This window comes from Sphaerodactylus townsendi, linkage group LG07, assembly GCF_021028975.2.
Source record: "Sphaerodactylus townsendi isolate TG3544 linkage group LG07, MPM_Stown_v2.3, whole genome shotgun sequence".
Lineage (NCBI taxonomy): Eukaryota > Metazoa > Chordata > Lepidosauria > Squamata > Sphaerodactylidae > Sphaerodactylus > Sphaerodactylus townsendi.
This window is the reverse complement of record NC_059431.1, coordinates 106,388,712-106,406,003: the sequence shown is the minus strand read 5'-3', so window position 1 is coordinate 106,406,003 and position 17,292 is coordinate 106,388,712. Positions and strand designations below refer to the sequence as shown.

Here is a 17,292-nt window from a genome sequence, read left to right as displayed (position 1 = left end):
TCTTGGTTTTGAAATTCCCTGAAATATCTCTTAATGTCTCTTAACCTTCATCTGTTCTCAACACAAGACACTTCCTCAAACTCTTCCTGCTCTTTCTCAGGTTATTCCTGGATTGGTGTTAGAGAGGTTGCAGTAAAAGAGGACACACTTACTAGAATCCAGTGGCATATATTCCAAAAATGGCTCCCAGGACAAGCTCTGAAATTGCATCCCAAATTGCACTGCCTCAATTTGCACCCTCCCTGACAAATTGCACTCTCCCCCCACCCCCAACTATGCCCCTGCAGCAGGGGCAGTGTGATGCTCTTCTCAAGGATAAATTTTCAGAAGTTGGCATTAGAAATGTTATCAATGTTGGGGTCCAAATAACTCCCAATTTAAGGCTTTTGCCGCTAACTTTTCTTTCTGTTTGGGACAACATAAGTGTGTCAACAGCTCGTCTCTGTAAGACTGTTAATAAATCAAAAGTATCTGCTCAGCTTACAGAGACACACATGAACAGCACACTCAAAATTGCACAAGCTGATCTAAGAAGAGCCCTTGTAGCATGGCCAGGGGACTGGAGGTGGAAAGGGGAACTTGCCTCAATGCTGGACTTTGCAGAAGACCCAGAAATGACTGTTCTGCAACTGCTTGCTGCTGAAGCCTGGCAGGGGAAGTGTGATTTTCCCTTCTTCTGGCTTCTTTGTTGCTGTTGGCATCTCCAGCAAGTTCCTCCTGGAAAGAGAGAAACCACACCCCTTTGGCTGTAGGTGTCAAAAATATTGAACACTGAAAAGGCATTTTTGTCTGATGTAGATAAGCCTGTGAGCTGTTTTGGCAGCCAGCCGCTTCTTCAAAAAACCAATCGCTGTCCCAAAACCCAGAGCTGCAGTTAAAACAAGCCTTATTTTTAAAAAGACTAAGAAATGACCTAATGTGAGGAGAGACCAAAATGGAACACTGTTTCCATGCAGCAGGAATGCAGTCAAAATATTGGTAACTAGCGGTACCCGGCCATGCGTTGCTGTGGGTTATTGTGGTGAAATGGGAAAGGAACAGTAGCAGCAAATCAATTTCAGAGGCCACAGTACATGCTCAATGGGTGTTGCTTCTGAGTAAGCCCTCCGAGAGGCGCGACACAGCCATTCAAAGTATGTCACGGTTGCTTTACCGAGCTTACTCCTGAGTAACACGTGCCTGGTTTTCTGAACTGTAACCGCAGTATTCAGGGAATCTAGGCTGGCTGGCCCCTCCCTCCCGTCCCTTGCATGCCACCCCTCACTCTCTCCCCTCCCTCACTTCTTTTCCCTTGCATGCCACCCCTCTCCCTCTTCCCTCTCCCTCTGCTAGGCTGGGTGGGTCATATCCAGATGCTGCCCCCCCCTCTCCCTTGCATGCCACCCCTCACTCTCCCCCCTCCCTCACTTCTCTTCTCTTGCATGCCTCCCCCTCTGTCCCTTCCCTCTCCTTCCCTCCAGCTGTCTTTTACATTTCAGCTTGTTCAATATGGGTGTGGAATATGGGTGAGGAAGTAGTTAAGTGGTGATTGGATGTGAGGGAGGGCAAAGTGAGGAGTGTGAGGATGAGCTGAATGTGTATGAGAGTATGGGTGTTGTGTGGTAGTAGTGGGTGAGGCACAGAGAGTGAAAGGTACCTGTGTGTGAGGGGGTGGAGAATCCCACCTGACATCTCACACGGCAACGTGTGTATGTGTTTCACTTCCACTCGAGTCATTACCTATGTACTGTTTTCACTGCTCATATCTGGCCATCTGAGCAAACATTCTAAGGGCACGAACATTCTAAGGCTGACAGTTGAACACAGCCAGCTTCATGTCCTTCACCATGGAGCGCCAGAAAAAAGGCGTTTTACCTGGGCCAGGTGTGAAGTTTCAGGTATGTGAACATCTAAAAACACTCGCGCCTGGCTGACTACAGTGGCTGGGAATTTTCAGAGGAATTGGCCCAGCAGTTCCTGTGCCAGACCATCAGGAACAAACTCACGGTTTGCTTTTTATATATGTAGAAGATAGAGTGAATGGCTCATGTTTTTTGTTTGTCTTTGCAGGCGGCCATGGCAATAGCGTTGTCTCACAGGTCACCAATGAATTCCGGGAATACGGGACTGCGGAAGAAGGTGCTGAAAAGTCCTCTGCAATTCACGGAGAGGTTATAACGTGTTCTCCAGTTGGCAAGTCAAGTGATCAGATGTCACAGGCACCTCTTGAGAATGGTAAACCTGGAGGAGATGTGGCATCATTTTCTCAGATCCTAGATCAGGGAAACCCAGTTTTGAATCCCCACTTGTGCCAAGGCAGCTTTCTGGGTGACCTTGGGCCAGTCATACTCTCTCAGCCTAACTGATCTCACAGGGTGTTTGTGAGTGTAAAATGGAGGAGAGGGGAATGATGTAAGCTGCTTTAGATACTCGCTAGGGAGAAGAATGGGGTACAAATGAATTAAATATATTATATCCTGCATATACACAAGAGTTTAGCTTGTGCAGGTGTGTTTCCTTCACTGAGACAATCAGCCCGCAGGGTTAAATAAACAAGGAGTTGACTTTTATGTGTGGTTTGTACATAATAGTGAGGTAGAGATTACAAGATTTCTTTTCAGTTGAGCTTTTGATCTGTTTCCCGGTTCCAGTATTTGGGAACCTTTTGTGACAAAGTGACCCCTTTTAGTCAGCATTTGGCTGCTCTTCTCCACAACAGCGCTCAGCTATACTTATTCCAACTGCCGTTTTCAACTGTTCTTTTCACTAACAGTCTGTTAATTTATGGAGAGATGGAACCTAACCTGTCCGTCACAATAAGTGTTGCGAATACCCCCTGTTAGTTTTCTTCTTGGTTTTGAAATTCCCCAAAATACTGGTAATAGAGTGAATGTCTTATGTTTTTTGTTTGTCTTCGCAGGTGGCCATGGCACACATATTTTCCCTATTGAAAAAGAAACTGTGCAATCGGTTGACAAACCAGAAACTTTTCTGACAGTTTCTCAGGATTCAGAATATGAACATCCACAAGGTAGAGAGGATAATGCTTGTGATTCAGAAATGCAGATGGAAAACGAGAGGTGTGTTGGCAAAGCGTTTGAGGAAGTGGCTGGAGACAACGTTCTTGCAGGCCAGGAAACCACCTCAGAACAATGTTCTGTTGCATCTCAAATGCCAGCTGAGAGAAAATTGTTCTGGATCACAGAAGAAGATTCGACCGTGACCTTAACCGTGGAAATACATGCTGGGGCCTCCCAAACCACTGAGGGGGCCTGCACTGCAGAGACCCACAAAGGGAGTGAAACACGTGGTCATGAACCATTGGAAGAGCCAGGGAACAAAGTTGAATGTGCTGCTGGTTTTCTTGGTAATGTCTGGGCAGAGTTTGAGCAGGAAGCCTCTGTGCACGACAAAATGGACCAGACCCCCGAGAGGAAGCTATCAAAAGAGAGGGCTGTCAGCAAACATGTGGAATTTCAAGGGGTGGAAGTCCTTTGGATACAAAAAGCTGAGGAAGAGAAGGGAGCCGGACGCTTGGAGGTCAATAGCATAGAAAAGAGAAGTTTCTCCAGCATACCAAATGATGACACTTCAGCCACAGCCTCAGCCTCATTGGTTGGTTTGCCCAAGAGCTGTTGGAGTAGATCATGGGAAAGCCACAGACCTTTACCTTCATCGGCTGAGAGTGGAGAGGATGAAGTCTTTGTAGAAGAAGGAGAAAAGAGTCTAGCTCAGTACACAAAATCTGTGCTAGGCAAGGACAGGTAAAATGATTCTGGTGTGGGAGGGGGAAACCATAACTGGCTACAATTTTTTGAGGCTTTGGGGACAGTTTGGTTTTGAGGCTTTGGGGACAATTTGATTTAGAATCATAGAGTTAGAAGAGACTCCCAAAGGCCATCAAGTCCAAGCCCCTGCAATGCAGGAACACACAATCAAAGCACTCCTGGCAGATGACCATCCAGCCTCTCTTTAAAAACCTCCAAAGGAGGAGACTCCACCACACTCCGAGGTAGTGCATTCCACTGTCAATCGGCCCTTACTGTCAGGAAGTTTTTCCTGATGTTTAGGTGGAATCTCTTTTCCTTTTCCTTGAACCCATTACTTCTGTTTTAGGCTGATTTGACTTGCCCTCTATAGTGAGAAGGCAGAGAAGATATTTATTTTTAGAACTAACTCATTTTCCACTCACGGTATTGAAAGCTTGGCACAAAAAATATAGTTAAAATCACAAAATAGAAAATCACTCAATAGAAGACAAAATTCCTGTCATAAAACACTCCCCCTTCCCCACCAAGTACATGCCAGCAACACATTTAAATGTGAGCCACGCAGAAAACGTAAGTTTTTTTGAAGTCTACAGGTCAAAAGGTTGACAGACTGAATATGTTTTGGCAAGGTTCCTAAAGGAGAATGGGTACAACTTGTCCATCCCTTCTGGCCTTTGATGCCACAGTTGAGAAGGCGGAGTTTCCAGTATGATTCAAACGCGCTTTCAGTGGACATCAACCTTCAACCCAGGGCCTCTCCATGTTATGCCATTCTTGGGTTATTCTTGGGTTGTCCAAGAGGATTGTAGATTGGATGTTGCTGTAAAAGTTCCCCATTGAGCACTGAACTCTGACGTAGACTTTAGTGCACAGAGAGAGGGACCTTTTATACATACAACTTCTAAAGGGGGAAATAGTGCTCCCAGGGCAGCTTTTGAATGGGAAAGCAAAATGGAAATGGCAGACTTAAACCCCCTGTCTTCATGCATTGTGGTCCCAATCTGTACTGTACCCCGAGAATCTTGGACTTGGGCTTCCAATTAGGTGCTCTCAAAACTGACGTGGAATATTTGAGGCTAAACTCCATGATACGGCTGGCCTCTACCCGGGCCAGGGCCTTTAGTGCCCTGGCCCCAACCTGGTGGAACACTCTCCCCGCAGCCATCTGGGGCCTGTGGGATCTAGAACAGTTCTTCAGGGCCTGCAAGACAGAGTTGTTCCGCCGGGCCTTTGGGGAGGTCGGCCGCTGGGGAGTGCCATCCCCTGCGCCCCATATTCCACTTTGGGAATTCCATATTATGCTGACCGCCCGATGAGTTTGTCTTTGTTTATGTTATCATCTGATTTTAAGATGGAGGTTGATTGTTTTATTGGTTGTACACCACCCAGAGCCCTTTGGGGATTGGGCGGTATATTAAATCTGATAGATAGATATATTATATTAAATCTGATAGATAGATAGATAGATAGATAGATATATTAAATCTGATAGATAGATAGATAGATAGATAGATAGATAGATAGATAGATAGATAGATAGATAGATAGATAGATAGATAGATAGATAGATAGATAGATAGATAGTACACTGGAGATGATTGGGCTATTAAGGTCAGTATTGTCCATTCAGACTGGCAGTGGCTCTCCAAGGTCTCACATAGACATCTGTCACCTGCTACATGATCCTTTTAGCTGGAGATGGCAGGGGCTGAAACTGGGGTCTTCTGCTTGCCAAGCAGATTGCCACAGCCGTTTCCATAAAGAGCTGTTTATTTCCTCACTTATTGCATCATCCAAAGCTCTGGTGTTTAAGCATGGTGTGTTTAAAAATGAAAAGAAAGGCAGAAATTGTACCTAGAGGGGATGGAGCCCTACAAAAGGAAAAAAACACCTGTCTTTTACTTTTCCCCTGCCCATTTCTCTGTATCTGACTGTCATAGCAATAGCAGAGCTCCCCCACCAAACAGTGTATTCTGGTGCAAGGCCAGTCAAAGGCTGCTTTTTGAAATGCCAAATGCAACCAGGCGTTGCTGCTTTGATTTATTCAGGTTATTCCAAAGCTGTGCAGAATGTTCACCCGGGCTTCCTGACTGCAGGCAAAAAATGCAAATGAAGACCGGAATCTTAAAAACTTCTTCCTTCTCCTTGGTAATGCAGCTAGCAGATGGGTGGGGTGGGATTTAAACAGTGACTGGGGGGGAAAGTGCCAACATGGGGGATTTAGAGAGCTATCCTAGGCAGGTTTATTCAGAATCCTACTCAGGTCTAGTTCAGTGGGACTTATTCCTGCAAAAGGAGAGAGTATCGGATTGGCATGTCTTGCAGAGTTAGGCAGCTGCCAGGTAAAACACTTGTGGATAAATGAGTTGGGCACAGTTTAGTTTCTGTGTGCCAAGGGATATCTGAAGTTGGCAGAGACACGGATTCTCATTTAGGGTTTCACATGGTTTTGTGGACTTGGTTTTGTCTGGATTCTGGGCATGCCGTCAGAATTGTGGCATGAGCCATTAGATGCCCCATATTCCAAACTTTCATTTAAAAAGAGGGACAATGATTCTCTTGTCCTTTTTGATCTAGAGATAAGAGGCAAAAACGCGCAGGCAGTTTTTCTGTCCAGTTGTTCAGTGAGGAGTGAGCCGACTCCCAGCTTCCGTTTTTGTAGCCAGTGAGGAAAATCACAGCTCCTCTCATGCTTGCTTTATCTCTCTTTGACTGGTGTTGCCTTGGCTGGAAGAGAAAGCCTCAGCAAGTCCTCTGATGAGTCAGACTCAAAAAAACAGGTGCTGGAGCACAAATGGCCGACCCCACTCCGTGATGAAAGCGTGCTGGGCGACCCCCATTCTCTCTCAACCTATCCTGTAGTTAACAGGGTTGGGGTTTTTTTTGTAATTTTGTGCCTGTATGCAGACACACACACACAAACTACCTTGTGTAAGCATTGTTTATATAGTTCTTCGCTCATGTAGAAAGTTCGGTGCTGTGTTGGGAACGAGGGATGGGTGAACGGGATAAGCCAGCCCTGAAAAATGTGTTCTTTTTTTCTTTCATAACTGACTGTCCTCCTTGCAAACTGAACACTACAGTTCCTCCTCCCCCACAGTTCTTTGCTCCTTCACTTCTGTTCCACGATGTCCATTACAGGCTGCACAGTTTGTGGCCTGCTGCCATCAAGTCACAGCAGGGGTGCCGAACAGACTCAGTGGAGCTACTGGTTTTACTGCCTGCTTGTGAGAGGGCAAAAAGCAGGATTCTCTGTCAGCTGAGTTGCCAGTTCTGGGTTGGGGAATTCCTGGAGATCCTAGGGAGGGCAGCGTCTGGGGAGATGTATTCCTCAGTGAGGTATAATACCCTAGAGTTCACTTCCAAAGCAGCCAATTCTAGGAGATCTGCAGACCCCATCTGGATGTTTTCATACTTACACAGGCTGCTGCATAGGGGCTGCTGTGTTCTCTGCTTAGCTTTGTAGATAATAATTTTTTAAAAAATACAAATACTGTTTTTTCTCAGAGTTCCAAGTGGTTTGATGATTTTTTCCCCCCAAATACATTAAATGGCAATAAAGCACCCAAACAGCTACATTAGCTGGCAGATTCATTTACCAAATATCTGGCAGAAAATTAAAAGAAGAAAGAAATCCTACAACCCTTTTGGGAAGTTAGACGCACCTTTCCTAAACCTGTTGTTGTGGGGGAGGTGTGCAGGCCTCTGCTAGTTAAACAGTCCTCTTATGCATGGAATTCCCATCGCTTGGGTTGCTGCAGAGCTCCTTGCCTGTGAGCTACTGGCCTGCCTCAGCCTTGGTGTGCGTGGAAGAAATCTCTGTTGTGCTGTTAGTGCACATGCATTCTCAGTGGTTCTTCTTTGTCTAATTCCCTATTTAAACAGTCCAAATGAATGACCCTTGGTTCAGGACTGAGATGATTTTGCGGTTCAGCTCGGCACACCTCTTTTTAATTTCCTCTCAAGCTGTGACCTATCACTGGCACATCGAGCCAGTATTTCATTTCATTGCAATTTTTGTTACGTTTCTTTGTGGCATGCGAATACTTAGTGACATAGGCGTGCTGCAGGCATGAGTAATGCATGTTACAAGCCATTATAAACACAACAGTCAGAATCTTGACTCTAATTAGCCATAGTTCAACGACTTTAATGACTGGCCTCCCAGATGCCGTGGCAGCTCCTTTATCATTGAATATGAAGTTGAAAAGGACCAGGCTGGCTTGCTAGGTTATATGAAATTACTCATAAGACAAATGTCCTTTGATTCTGGTGAATGTATTTGTGGAAGGGCAGTATTTGGTGATCAAGAGATCACCTGACTCATAATGAGTTGGTGTAGACTGAATGTTCCAGTTCTGCTTTAGAGGGAAGATCATGAACTCCCTTGGTTATATTAAGGCAGTGATGGCGAACCTTTTCGAGGCCGAGTGCCCAAATTGCAACCCAGAACCCACTTATTTATTGCAAAGTGGCAACACGGCAATTTAACCTGAATACTGAGGTTTTAGTTTAGAAAAAAATGGTTAGCTCCAAGGCGCGCGTTACTCAGGAGTAAGCTTGGTGGCTTTGCTTTGTAGTCAGTGACTTTGCTTTGAAGCAACCATGCAACTCTTCCAACGGGTGTATCACGACCCTAGGAAGGTTTATTCAGAAGCAAGATGTATTGCCAAGCTTACTCCCAGGTAAAGGATTGCTCTTTAGTTCTTCGCATGAAAATCAGGGGGGTTTAACAGCGCTTAACAGGGTTACCTACACTGCTTCCCCAAAATTAGGACTTAGGTTTAATGCTAATAATCAAGCCCAGCGGCCCAGGCCAGCCTAGATGTGTGTGTGTTTGGGGGGGGGGGACTCTGTTTGCGTGTGCCCACAGAGAGGGCTCTGAGTGCCACCTCTGGCACCCATGCTATAGGTTCGCCATCACTGTATTAAGGCATCTGGTGGGCCACTGCGATTAGCAGAGTGCTGGACTAGATGGACTCTGGTCTGATCCAGCAGGCTCTTTCTTATGTTCTAACTCCTAAAGGTCTCCTCACCTGTGGGCAAAGATCCTGATTACAAAAGATACCACCAAAACTTACATTCATCCTATTTGGATGTAAGAGTTTCAGCAGTGGATGATGATGCTTGCTTTCAGCTTGTATGTGGGGGGTGAACATTAAAGCTTTGAGCTCTCCTTCTTTCTCTTCTTTTTCCCATCTTTAGTCAGTGTGGTGCTGCATGTTGGCCAACCAGCCAATAAATGGGAGGTGGGTAGTCTTTCTGTCTTGGCCAGCTTGCTTCTCATTCCTCAACGTCTGGGCAGCTTCAAAGGCATACTCGGGGCACCTTGGGAAATGTATCCCTTGTGAGGCCTTTGATGAGGACTGTCTTCACAGGGTGCCTCAAGCACTGCTTGAACCAGCTTTTGGGCAGGGAGAGACAGACTATATGTCTCCACTGCCAGCACCATTGTATGGTAACTGGGAAGAGGGGAGAGAAAACGAGGGTCCGTGGAAGTCATTCTGCACGTGCTATTGGACTGGGTCAATAGCCAATCTATTGGCCTGTTTCTCAAACCCCATTTCAACGAAAGCTCCCCTTGGGTGGGGAGTTCCACACTAGTGACAATAGGGATCACAAGGGCCATAATGAAAGGAAGGAATCACAGTCATATGACCAAACCCATTTAGTTAACCAACGAATTGTTTATAGTCTTTACTGAACAGTCTATTGTTCCATCTCTGCAGATGTTACTGGAGCAGCATGGGGAGCGGACCAGAGGGGAACTGCTGCCGTGCCACTCTAGTGACTCATCAAACGTGTCCAAGCCCTTAGAAAAGTTTTACATTTGACTGATTGAGGGGGAAAACAGGAAGAATGCACTTGTTAAATTTCTTCTTGCTGCGCTTGTCCATTTCATTTTGAACAGGCTATGAACAGTATCCCCATGGGTGCTGTGTGGTTTCCGGGCTGTATGGCCGTGTTCTAGCAGCATTCTCTCCTGACGTTTCGCCTGCATCTGTGGCTGGCATCTTCAGATCAGATGCCAGCCACAGATGCAGGCGAAACGTCAGGAGAGAATGCTGCTAGAACACGGCCATACAGCCCGGAAACCACACAGCACCCAAGTGATTCTGGCCGTGAAAGCCTTCGACAATACAGTATCCCCATGATCAGTGTATAGGAGAACATTCTAAGAATGTAAGTCGGGTCCTGTTGGATCCGATCACTGGTCCATTTAATCCAGCATCCAGTCTCATGTGGTGACCCACCAGTTACTCTGGAGGGCCAACAGCAGGCTATAGAGGCGGAAGCCTTCTCCTGATATTACCTCCTGGCACTGAGATTCAGAGCTTTACTTCCTGGGGTGGACACACTCATTGTATTATCACCAATGTTCACAGGTTTTTTTTTAAAAAATGTGCTTTTGAAACCTGGAAAACCTCTTGATGCTATGGGTAAAAGAAAAGAGTGTGGGAAAAGCAAGCTTTATCCTATCAACTTCAACTGAAAAAAAAAACTAATGTCTTTCTTTCATTGCCTAATCTCTCCCCGGGTTTTGTAAATTGGCTGCGATGTTGGGAGAAAGGACCCAGAAGCTGCTGAATCTCTGAAGGCTAATCTAGGACAGAAAGGCACACAGTGTGTCTTTTCACTGAACACAATGAGCTGATGTTGTTTCTTCACACACATCATAACATCCATACCCCTATTGTTTCTGCTCTGTTCCGGGGGCGCAGAGGGGAGGACGAGGGTGTCTCTTTCTCATTGCAATAAATAAAATTGAAGCCCAGGCTTGCGATCGCTGCTATACCTGGTGGATCAAAAGGGAAGACCCGTTCTTGTGTGGGCCCGTGAACCACTCTGCAAACCCACATGCAAGCCTTTAAACAAAAACTGAAGCGGCTTTCTTTGGTTTTTATTCCTAGGGTGATGGAGGAGGAAGAAGCAGTCAGTGGAGAAATGGAAGATGACCTCGAGCAACAGCCCGACGAAGTCCCAATAGATGTGTACAGCTCGCAGTTTGAAAGCATTCTAGACAGTGCCTCTTTATCTGATAGCGCCGCATCGGAGGAGTCTTTGTATTCAGAGCCTGAGATCTCCTTCAGCTTTGAAATGCCGCTTACTCCGATGATCCAGCAACGCATCAAGGAGGACACTCAGTTTTTAGAAAGGCCTGGCAACAGGGAGGTTGAAATGGGCCATTGTGATGGGATTGCCAATGGATTAGAAGATATGAAGGAATCAGACATCATGGAGGCATGTCCCTTAGATAGGTAAGAATTTTTTTCCCCCTCCATGGCTTCATATGTTTTGTGCTGATGGAATTTTTAAATATCCTCGCTTCAGTGGTATCCTTGGCTTCCTAGTAAAACCACTGAACTGGGGGAATGCGGCAAAACGTGTGCAAGTAACTTCCACAGCCCTCACAATGATTATGGGCTGATGGGGGTGGGTGGGATGTGGTTAGAGTGGTCTCTGGAAACTGCAGCTTCTACTTCACTTTGTTTTCCTAAACGTCGTGTGCGCCCTTTCTGTTAGAGCAAAGGTGGCAAACGTACAGCTGAAGTCAGCAGCAGCCAGGCCTGGCAAAGCAAAGCACACTCACCTGGGCCCTCTTACATCTTGAACAAGCACACCAGTCCTGCAGTGGAGGCTGGGCCAGGCAGCGACAGAGGCAAGTTTTGCTGACTCTGTGAGGCTGTCTCCAAGTGTTTTGTCCCCCCCGCCCCCCATAGCCCTGAATGGCAGTTAAACCAGTCTCTGGTTCTGGTGACCTCCCTTTATTTCCAGACATTTTTGCCTTTCTCCTCCAATTTAATGCAACATAATAGGAGCCACTGAAAATTCACGTTGTAACCTATCTGCATAGCTACCCTGAGTTCCATTTATGGGATAGAATCCAAGAAAGTAACTTTGTACATTAAAGATTGGGATGTTTCATTGTTAATTGCTTGTGGCTAGAATACACAGGATTTACACTAGATGCTAGTGTATTTTACATGGTAAGTTGATAGAATAAACCTTCCACCACATTTCCATGAATCTCTTCTAACGATAGCTAGATTTAGACACACTGAATGGGATCCTGTGTTCCTGGCGTACTTAGTTTTTCCATAGACAGGGAGATTTTACTCTGGGGAAACTTTCAGACATGATCCTCTCCCATACCTGAACAACATAGTTCCAGGAACTGTTATCTTTCCTGAGGTCCTCATTGTCTGACCTTGGAACTGAGTTGTGCAAATTCAGTTACTGTTTTGCCCACTGCTTTCTCAGACACGCTGGGAATACTGTCTGATTCCTGTAGAGGTCATAGCAGCATAGGTATCAATGTTTTCCCAGTGGAACTCTTTGCAGAGGCAGAAGAAACTGCTAGCTCTGCAGTAGCATGACATCTAATGATGGCGCTTGGTGTAATACAGTATTGCACTGCATTATTTTTGTAACACTGTGACAGTTTCCAGCAGGGCTGGATCCGTAGGTGAACCAGACTGAAAGCCGTGCCTCGGGCAATGGATTAAGTTGGAATTTAAAAACTGGAAAGTTTGTGAATATTTTATCTAGAGTGTACAACCACTGGGAGGCAAACTTTCAAAAACTGAGTGACAGCTGTGAGAGTCTCCAAAATGTTACCCAGCTGCCTGGGAAAGAACTGTGTGTGGATTCTGCTGGTTTACCATCCAGCCTGCTGTATAACCCAACTATTGCGATGCATCTAATTCTGAGGGTTTGCAGTTGTGACAGTGTTGCCATGGAAAGGGTGTTTATCTTACTCATTTTTGTGACGAATCCTTTTGACTCATCAAAAGAAATCCCAATACCTTCTTTGAAATTCCAGGGCTAGAATTGCTAGTAAATGTGGAATGGGCTTTAGAAATGTGGAATGGGCTTTAGAAAGAATTAAGACTGAAGGGCAACAGGTATATTTCTTTATGATCCTGTTAGCAGAGTAACGAGCAGAATGTACCTTTGTGCGCCACTTTATGATAGGAACAGTTATCTAGTTAAAGATCAGCCTTTTTACCTCAGAAATCATTAAGCATAAGAGAGCTTTACTTAAACTGAGAGAGAAATACAGTGGAACCTCAGTTTTCGCTGGTAATCCATCCGGCGATGCTTGGCGAAAACTGAAGATACGCTGTTTGCGCATCCACTACGCAAATGGTGTAGCAAATTTACACAAGAAGTGTAAATTTACGCAAACGGCGTAGCCGAAAACCGAGGCGGCCAGCAAAAATCGAGGCAAAAAAACGGCCGGGGGCAATCGGCGAAAACCGAAGGCTATGATTACTGAGGTTCCACTGTAGACTATATACATCTAGCAAGTTGCTATTTTCAAGGCTGTGGTAAAGGGTCCACAAATACACTACCCTATGAAGGCAGAAAGATGGGGTATATATTAGGCTACAGAATGGGAAAGTCACCATTTATGCTTGTTATGTCTTTCTCTGTTGATTATATATGTTGCTATGATTATTGTTGCCTTATAGCTCATGATGTTTTGATTATTGATGTTCTTGTTTATAATTCTGTGTTCATAATGTTGTGTTTATTGATCCTCTGTTTATTGATATTTTGTTGCTTGATGTTATGATTACTGATGTTTGCTATTATGCTGTTGTTTACCGCCCTGAGCCCTTCGGGGGAGGGGCGGTATACAAATCAATGCAAAACAATACAATACAAAGTAACACTTATATATAGATACTTTCTATATATAACAAAAGATACTTTCTATATATAACAAATATACTTTTATATATATAGATACATTCACAGTTCATTGTTTGATTACAATACCACATAGTTTGTTATATAACTTTCAGTCAGAGGCTATTTTACATGGCTTTGGCTTACAGAAAACACTAAACAAACATCTTTTCCTCAGTGGAGACAGAGAGCAACTGTTTCCCACTGTCACCTTTAGAATGTTCATAGAGATATCCCAGAATTCCGTGCTGCAAGCAAGGCTGTAAATTCCAACAATTTTAACCCGTGCCTTATACCAGTGCTTATATCACCCATGACTTTTGAATTCATTTTCTCGCTCTCTCAGAGAGAAATGGTTTACTAATAGATAGGCAATCACTGTGCTATAATGTACTGCTTCAAGGCGCAGAAGCACTCTGACAAATGTTTCATTTAGGAGTCGGGACTTGAATGGGCAGTGCTTTTTTGTTCCAGTACTTTGAGGCTCTACAGCTTCCCACTACTGCTTGTAATAATGGAATGTGTCTTCCCCTTGGGGAAGTTTGTGAATCAGACTGGGTTGGAAATTAGAGCATCAGCTAAATATACATCTCATTTCTACACTTGTCTTTAAGTTGAGCTGATTCCCCCACTTTTGAAATTCACAAATTCGTTACTAATGTCTGCTATGCTGTGGAAACTCTTGCATTCTCTAGAATTACAGAAATGGTATGTCAGTTTTTAGTATGAATCATCCCCTGTACTGAGTGTGCTTTAAATAAATACTAGTTGAAGGCCTTCCATTATGGCAGGTGGGATGCTTGCAGAAGGATGGAGTGCATTGACTCTCTGCACACCCCTCAGGGTCCTTCTCAGAAAAGATGAGGCTATTTGTTGACAGGGTATAGGTGGTGGGCTTTGCCCTATTGCAGTGGGCTTTCATTTCCCTGTAGGAGTGACTGGAAACAGATAGATCTGTAACTGCGGTAGACAAGCGGTTTTGTGTGTGAACAGGCCAGTGGAAGGTCGATGACGTGTTTTTACTGAGACAAAACAAATGAAGAAAATGTGGTAGACACGTTGAACATAAAGAGTCGCTATACTGAGTCAGACCGCTAGCCTGTCAAGGTCACTATTGTTTATTCTGACTGATAGCAGCTATTCATGGTTTCAGGCAGATGTCTTTTACATCGTCTACTTCTTGGTCTTTTTAACTGGAGGCACCTGGGATTGAACATGGGACCTTATGAATGCAAATCAGATTAGCTGTTGCTGAGCTATCGCCACTTCTGGAGATCAACAGTGACAGCTGAATTAAAATCACCAATGCGTGTCAGCATTTTGACTGATCAGACATTTCACTAAACTGTGCCATGTGCACAAACACAGCAATGCTTGTCCTTGTGCTGTGGTATTCTAAATTTAAATTTGGAGCCTTTCATATAGTGGTTGAATATATCTAGATATATATTCTGCGCAGGACCCAATGTTGATAAGTCACACAGTGGGAGTTTGCAGTGCTGGGGTGGTTGTGAAATGCCGTCAAGTCACAGCCGACGTATAGTGTCACTATAGGGTTTTCGGGGAAGGAGACTTTCAGAAGTAGGTTGCCATTTTCTTCATCTGCATAGCGACCCTGGAATTCCTTGGTGGTCTCCCATCAAAATACTTACCAGGTTTGATCCTGCTTATCTTCTGAGATCTGATGAGCTCCAGCTAGCTTACGAGAAATCCTTAGAATGGGTCAAGTTGTTGAAATGAAATGCCAGAAATAAGCCCTAGCAATGTGCCAAGTGGCCACTAAGTGTCATCAGTCAGCTGTGGAGCCTTCAGCATGGAATTCACCGCAGTGTGTGAATTCTGAGTGAAAGAGCTGCAACCCAATTTATGGACTTTCATGCAGGGTAAGATTAAAAGTTAGGAATCCTTTATAATAAAGATAGCAAAAGAGCTGAAAGTGATGGGAGCAATGGAGAAAGCTAGGGTTGACTTCTCTTGGCTGAATGTGAGCTTGCAGTGCTGTACTGTGTCATATAATGAAAATCACAAAGAGACCCTTTTCAGTCAGAATTTGACTGCTCTTCTCCACAGCGGCGCTCAGCGTTACTCATTCCAACTGTCCTTTTCACTAACAGTCTGTCATTTTATGGAGAGGTGGAACCTAACCTGTCCGTCACAATAAGTGTTGCAAATAATCGCTATTAGTTTTCTTCTTGTGTTTGAAATTCCCCGAAATATCTCTTTAATATCTCTTAACCTTCACCTGTTTTGGCAAGACTCTTCCTTCACTTACAATCAACCACATGAAACACCTTTTAGTAAGTTGGGTCTGGGTTCCTGACTTGCTTTCTCTGCAGCCACACAGCAGCAGGGGTGTAATTTGGCTTGGGAGCATGGTGTGTCTGTGGGGAGGGGACTCCTGCCTTCTTCCCTGCACCATTTTTCAAGTCAACATGGCCATGGGGTGGGGAATCATTTGTCTCATGCAGCTCCAAAATGGTTGAAATAACTCCGTCCCTTGGGGATGTTTTGGCTCAGGAAAATGGCTTTTTGGGGCGGGAGAATGGGTAGGCAGGGGCTCTTCCCTCTCCCAATGCTGTGGTTCCACAGACTTTTAAATAGCCATTCCTTCAGCTGTTGTGTGTCTGCAGGGACAGCGAACCTGAAACTCCCACCAATGAATTGAAAATTGTATTGTGCAGTTTGGCATGCTGTCTGCCCAGACTATACGACTTCACCCTAGATTCTGTTTTCCACTCATTCTGGAAGCATGGCTTAATGGTTAGAGTGTCGGAGTAGAACATGGGACACCCAGGTTTGAATCCCCACTCTGTCGGAGAAGCTTGCTGGGTCACCTTGGGTCAGTCATACACTCTCGGGCTAATCTATTGCACAGGATGGTGGTTGTGAGTCCAGAATGGAGGAGGTGCATGCGATTTTGCAAGTCACTTGGTGTCCTCATTGGGGAGAAAAGTGTGATACGGATATCTAAATAAATACATTTGTTCTCCAGTGCTACCCTTGCACACCTCCTAGCTACAGAGCAAAGGTGAAGGAGTCACCATTTGCATCAGCAACCCAGTATGTGGTTGAGCTGATTCCTAGTTTCACAGGCGCACGAGAGTCACAAGTGACCATGATTTTGCGTTATTTCTGAGCGGAACCATACTGTTGCTCCCTGCCCTTCTAGGGTCCTGGTCAACAAGGAGATGGCCACAAGCACTGGAGAAGCAAGGCAGTTTTTGCCTTCTCTGTGGTGGGCTCTTCAAACAGAGTTTTTCTTTTTCCACAGGGGTGAGCTGTTTTGTTTGCATGGCAGAAAGTGAAGAGATGCCCTAATCACGCCAGCCACTGATTATCAAGCCGATTCTGATCTGCAGAGTTCATCCTCTTCTTCTGCAAGACCCCCATCTTAGGTTTTCTTTCTTGGACTCAGAGAGGCTCATTCCGCACATGCAGAATAATGCACTTTCAAACTGCTTTCAGTGCTCTTTGAAGCTGTGCAGAATAGCAAAATCCACTTGCAAACAGTTGTGAAAGTGGCTTGAAAACGCATTATTTTGCATGTGCGGAAGGGGCCAGAGTGTGAGAACAGAAGCAATTGAACAATATTAGGCATTTCTGGCCGTCTTTAGAGGCAGACAACCAGCTTCATGCAGGGAGTCCACACCTTGCAAGGGTTATTACAGCTCTAAAATTATAACAATACTTTAAAAAGTGCTCCATAATTTTCCAACCAATGCTGCCTATTGTTCCCCTCCAGCCTGTCACAGATAGTTTCCTGGGTGACTTCTTTGTCAAAAAGTAGGGGATTGGGAGTAGAATGTGTCACCTGCCCTAACCTCAGGACCTTTTTTTGTGTTCCTTT

General features: G+C 44.9%; 1 protein-coding gene across 4 annotated transcripts in view; it reads left to right on the top strand.

The window, feature by feature from the left end:
• The window catches only part of LOC125436168 (PH and SEC7 domain-containing protein 3-like), a 172,441-nt gene that overhangs the window by 31,294 nt on the left and 123,855 nt on the right, over positions 1-17,292 (top strand). For 3 of the 4 annotated variants that reach the window (XM_048502893.1, XM_048502892.1, XM_048502891.1), the window contains exons 4-6: positions 2,050-2,214; positions 2,900-3,743; positions 10,661-11,008. In XM_048502893.1, coding sequence (XP_048358850.1) covers positions 2,050-2,214; positions 2,900-3,743; positions 10,661-11,008 — 1,357 coding nt within the window. The remainder of the gene's footprint in view (positions 1-2,049; positions 2,215-2,899; positions 3,744-10,660; positions 11,009-17,292) is intronic. The other variant, XM_048502894.1, reaches the window with a different exon arrangement.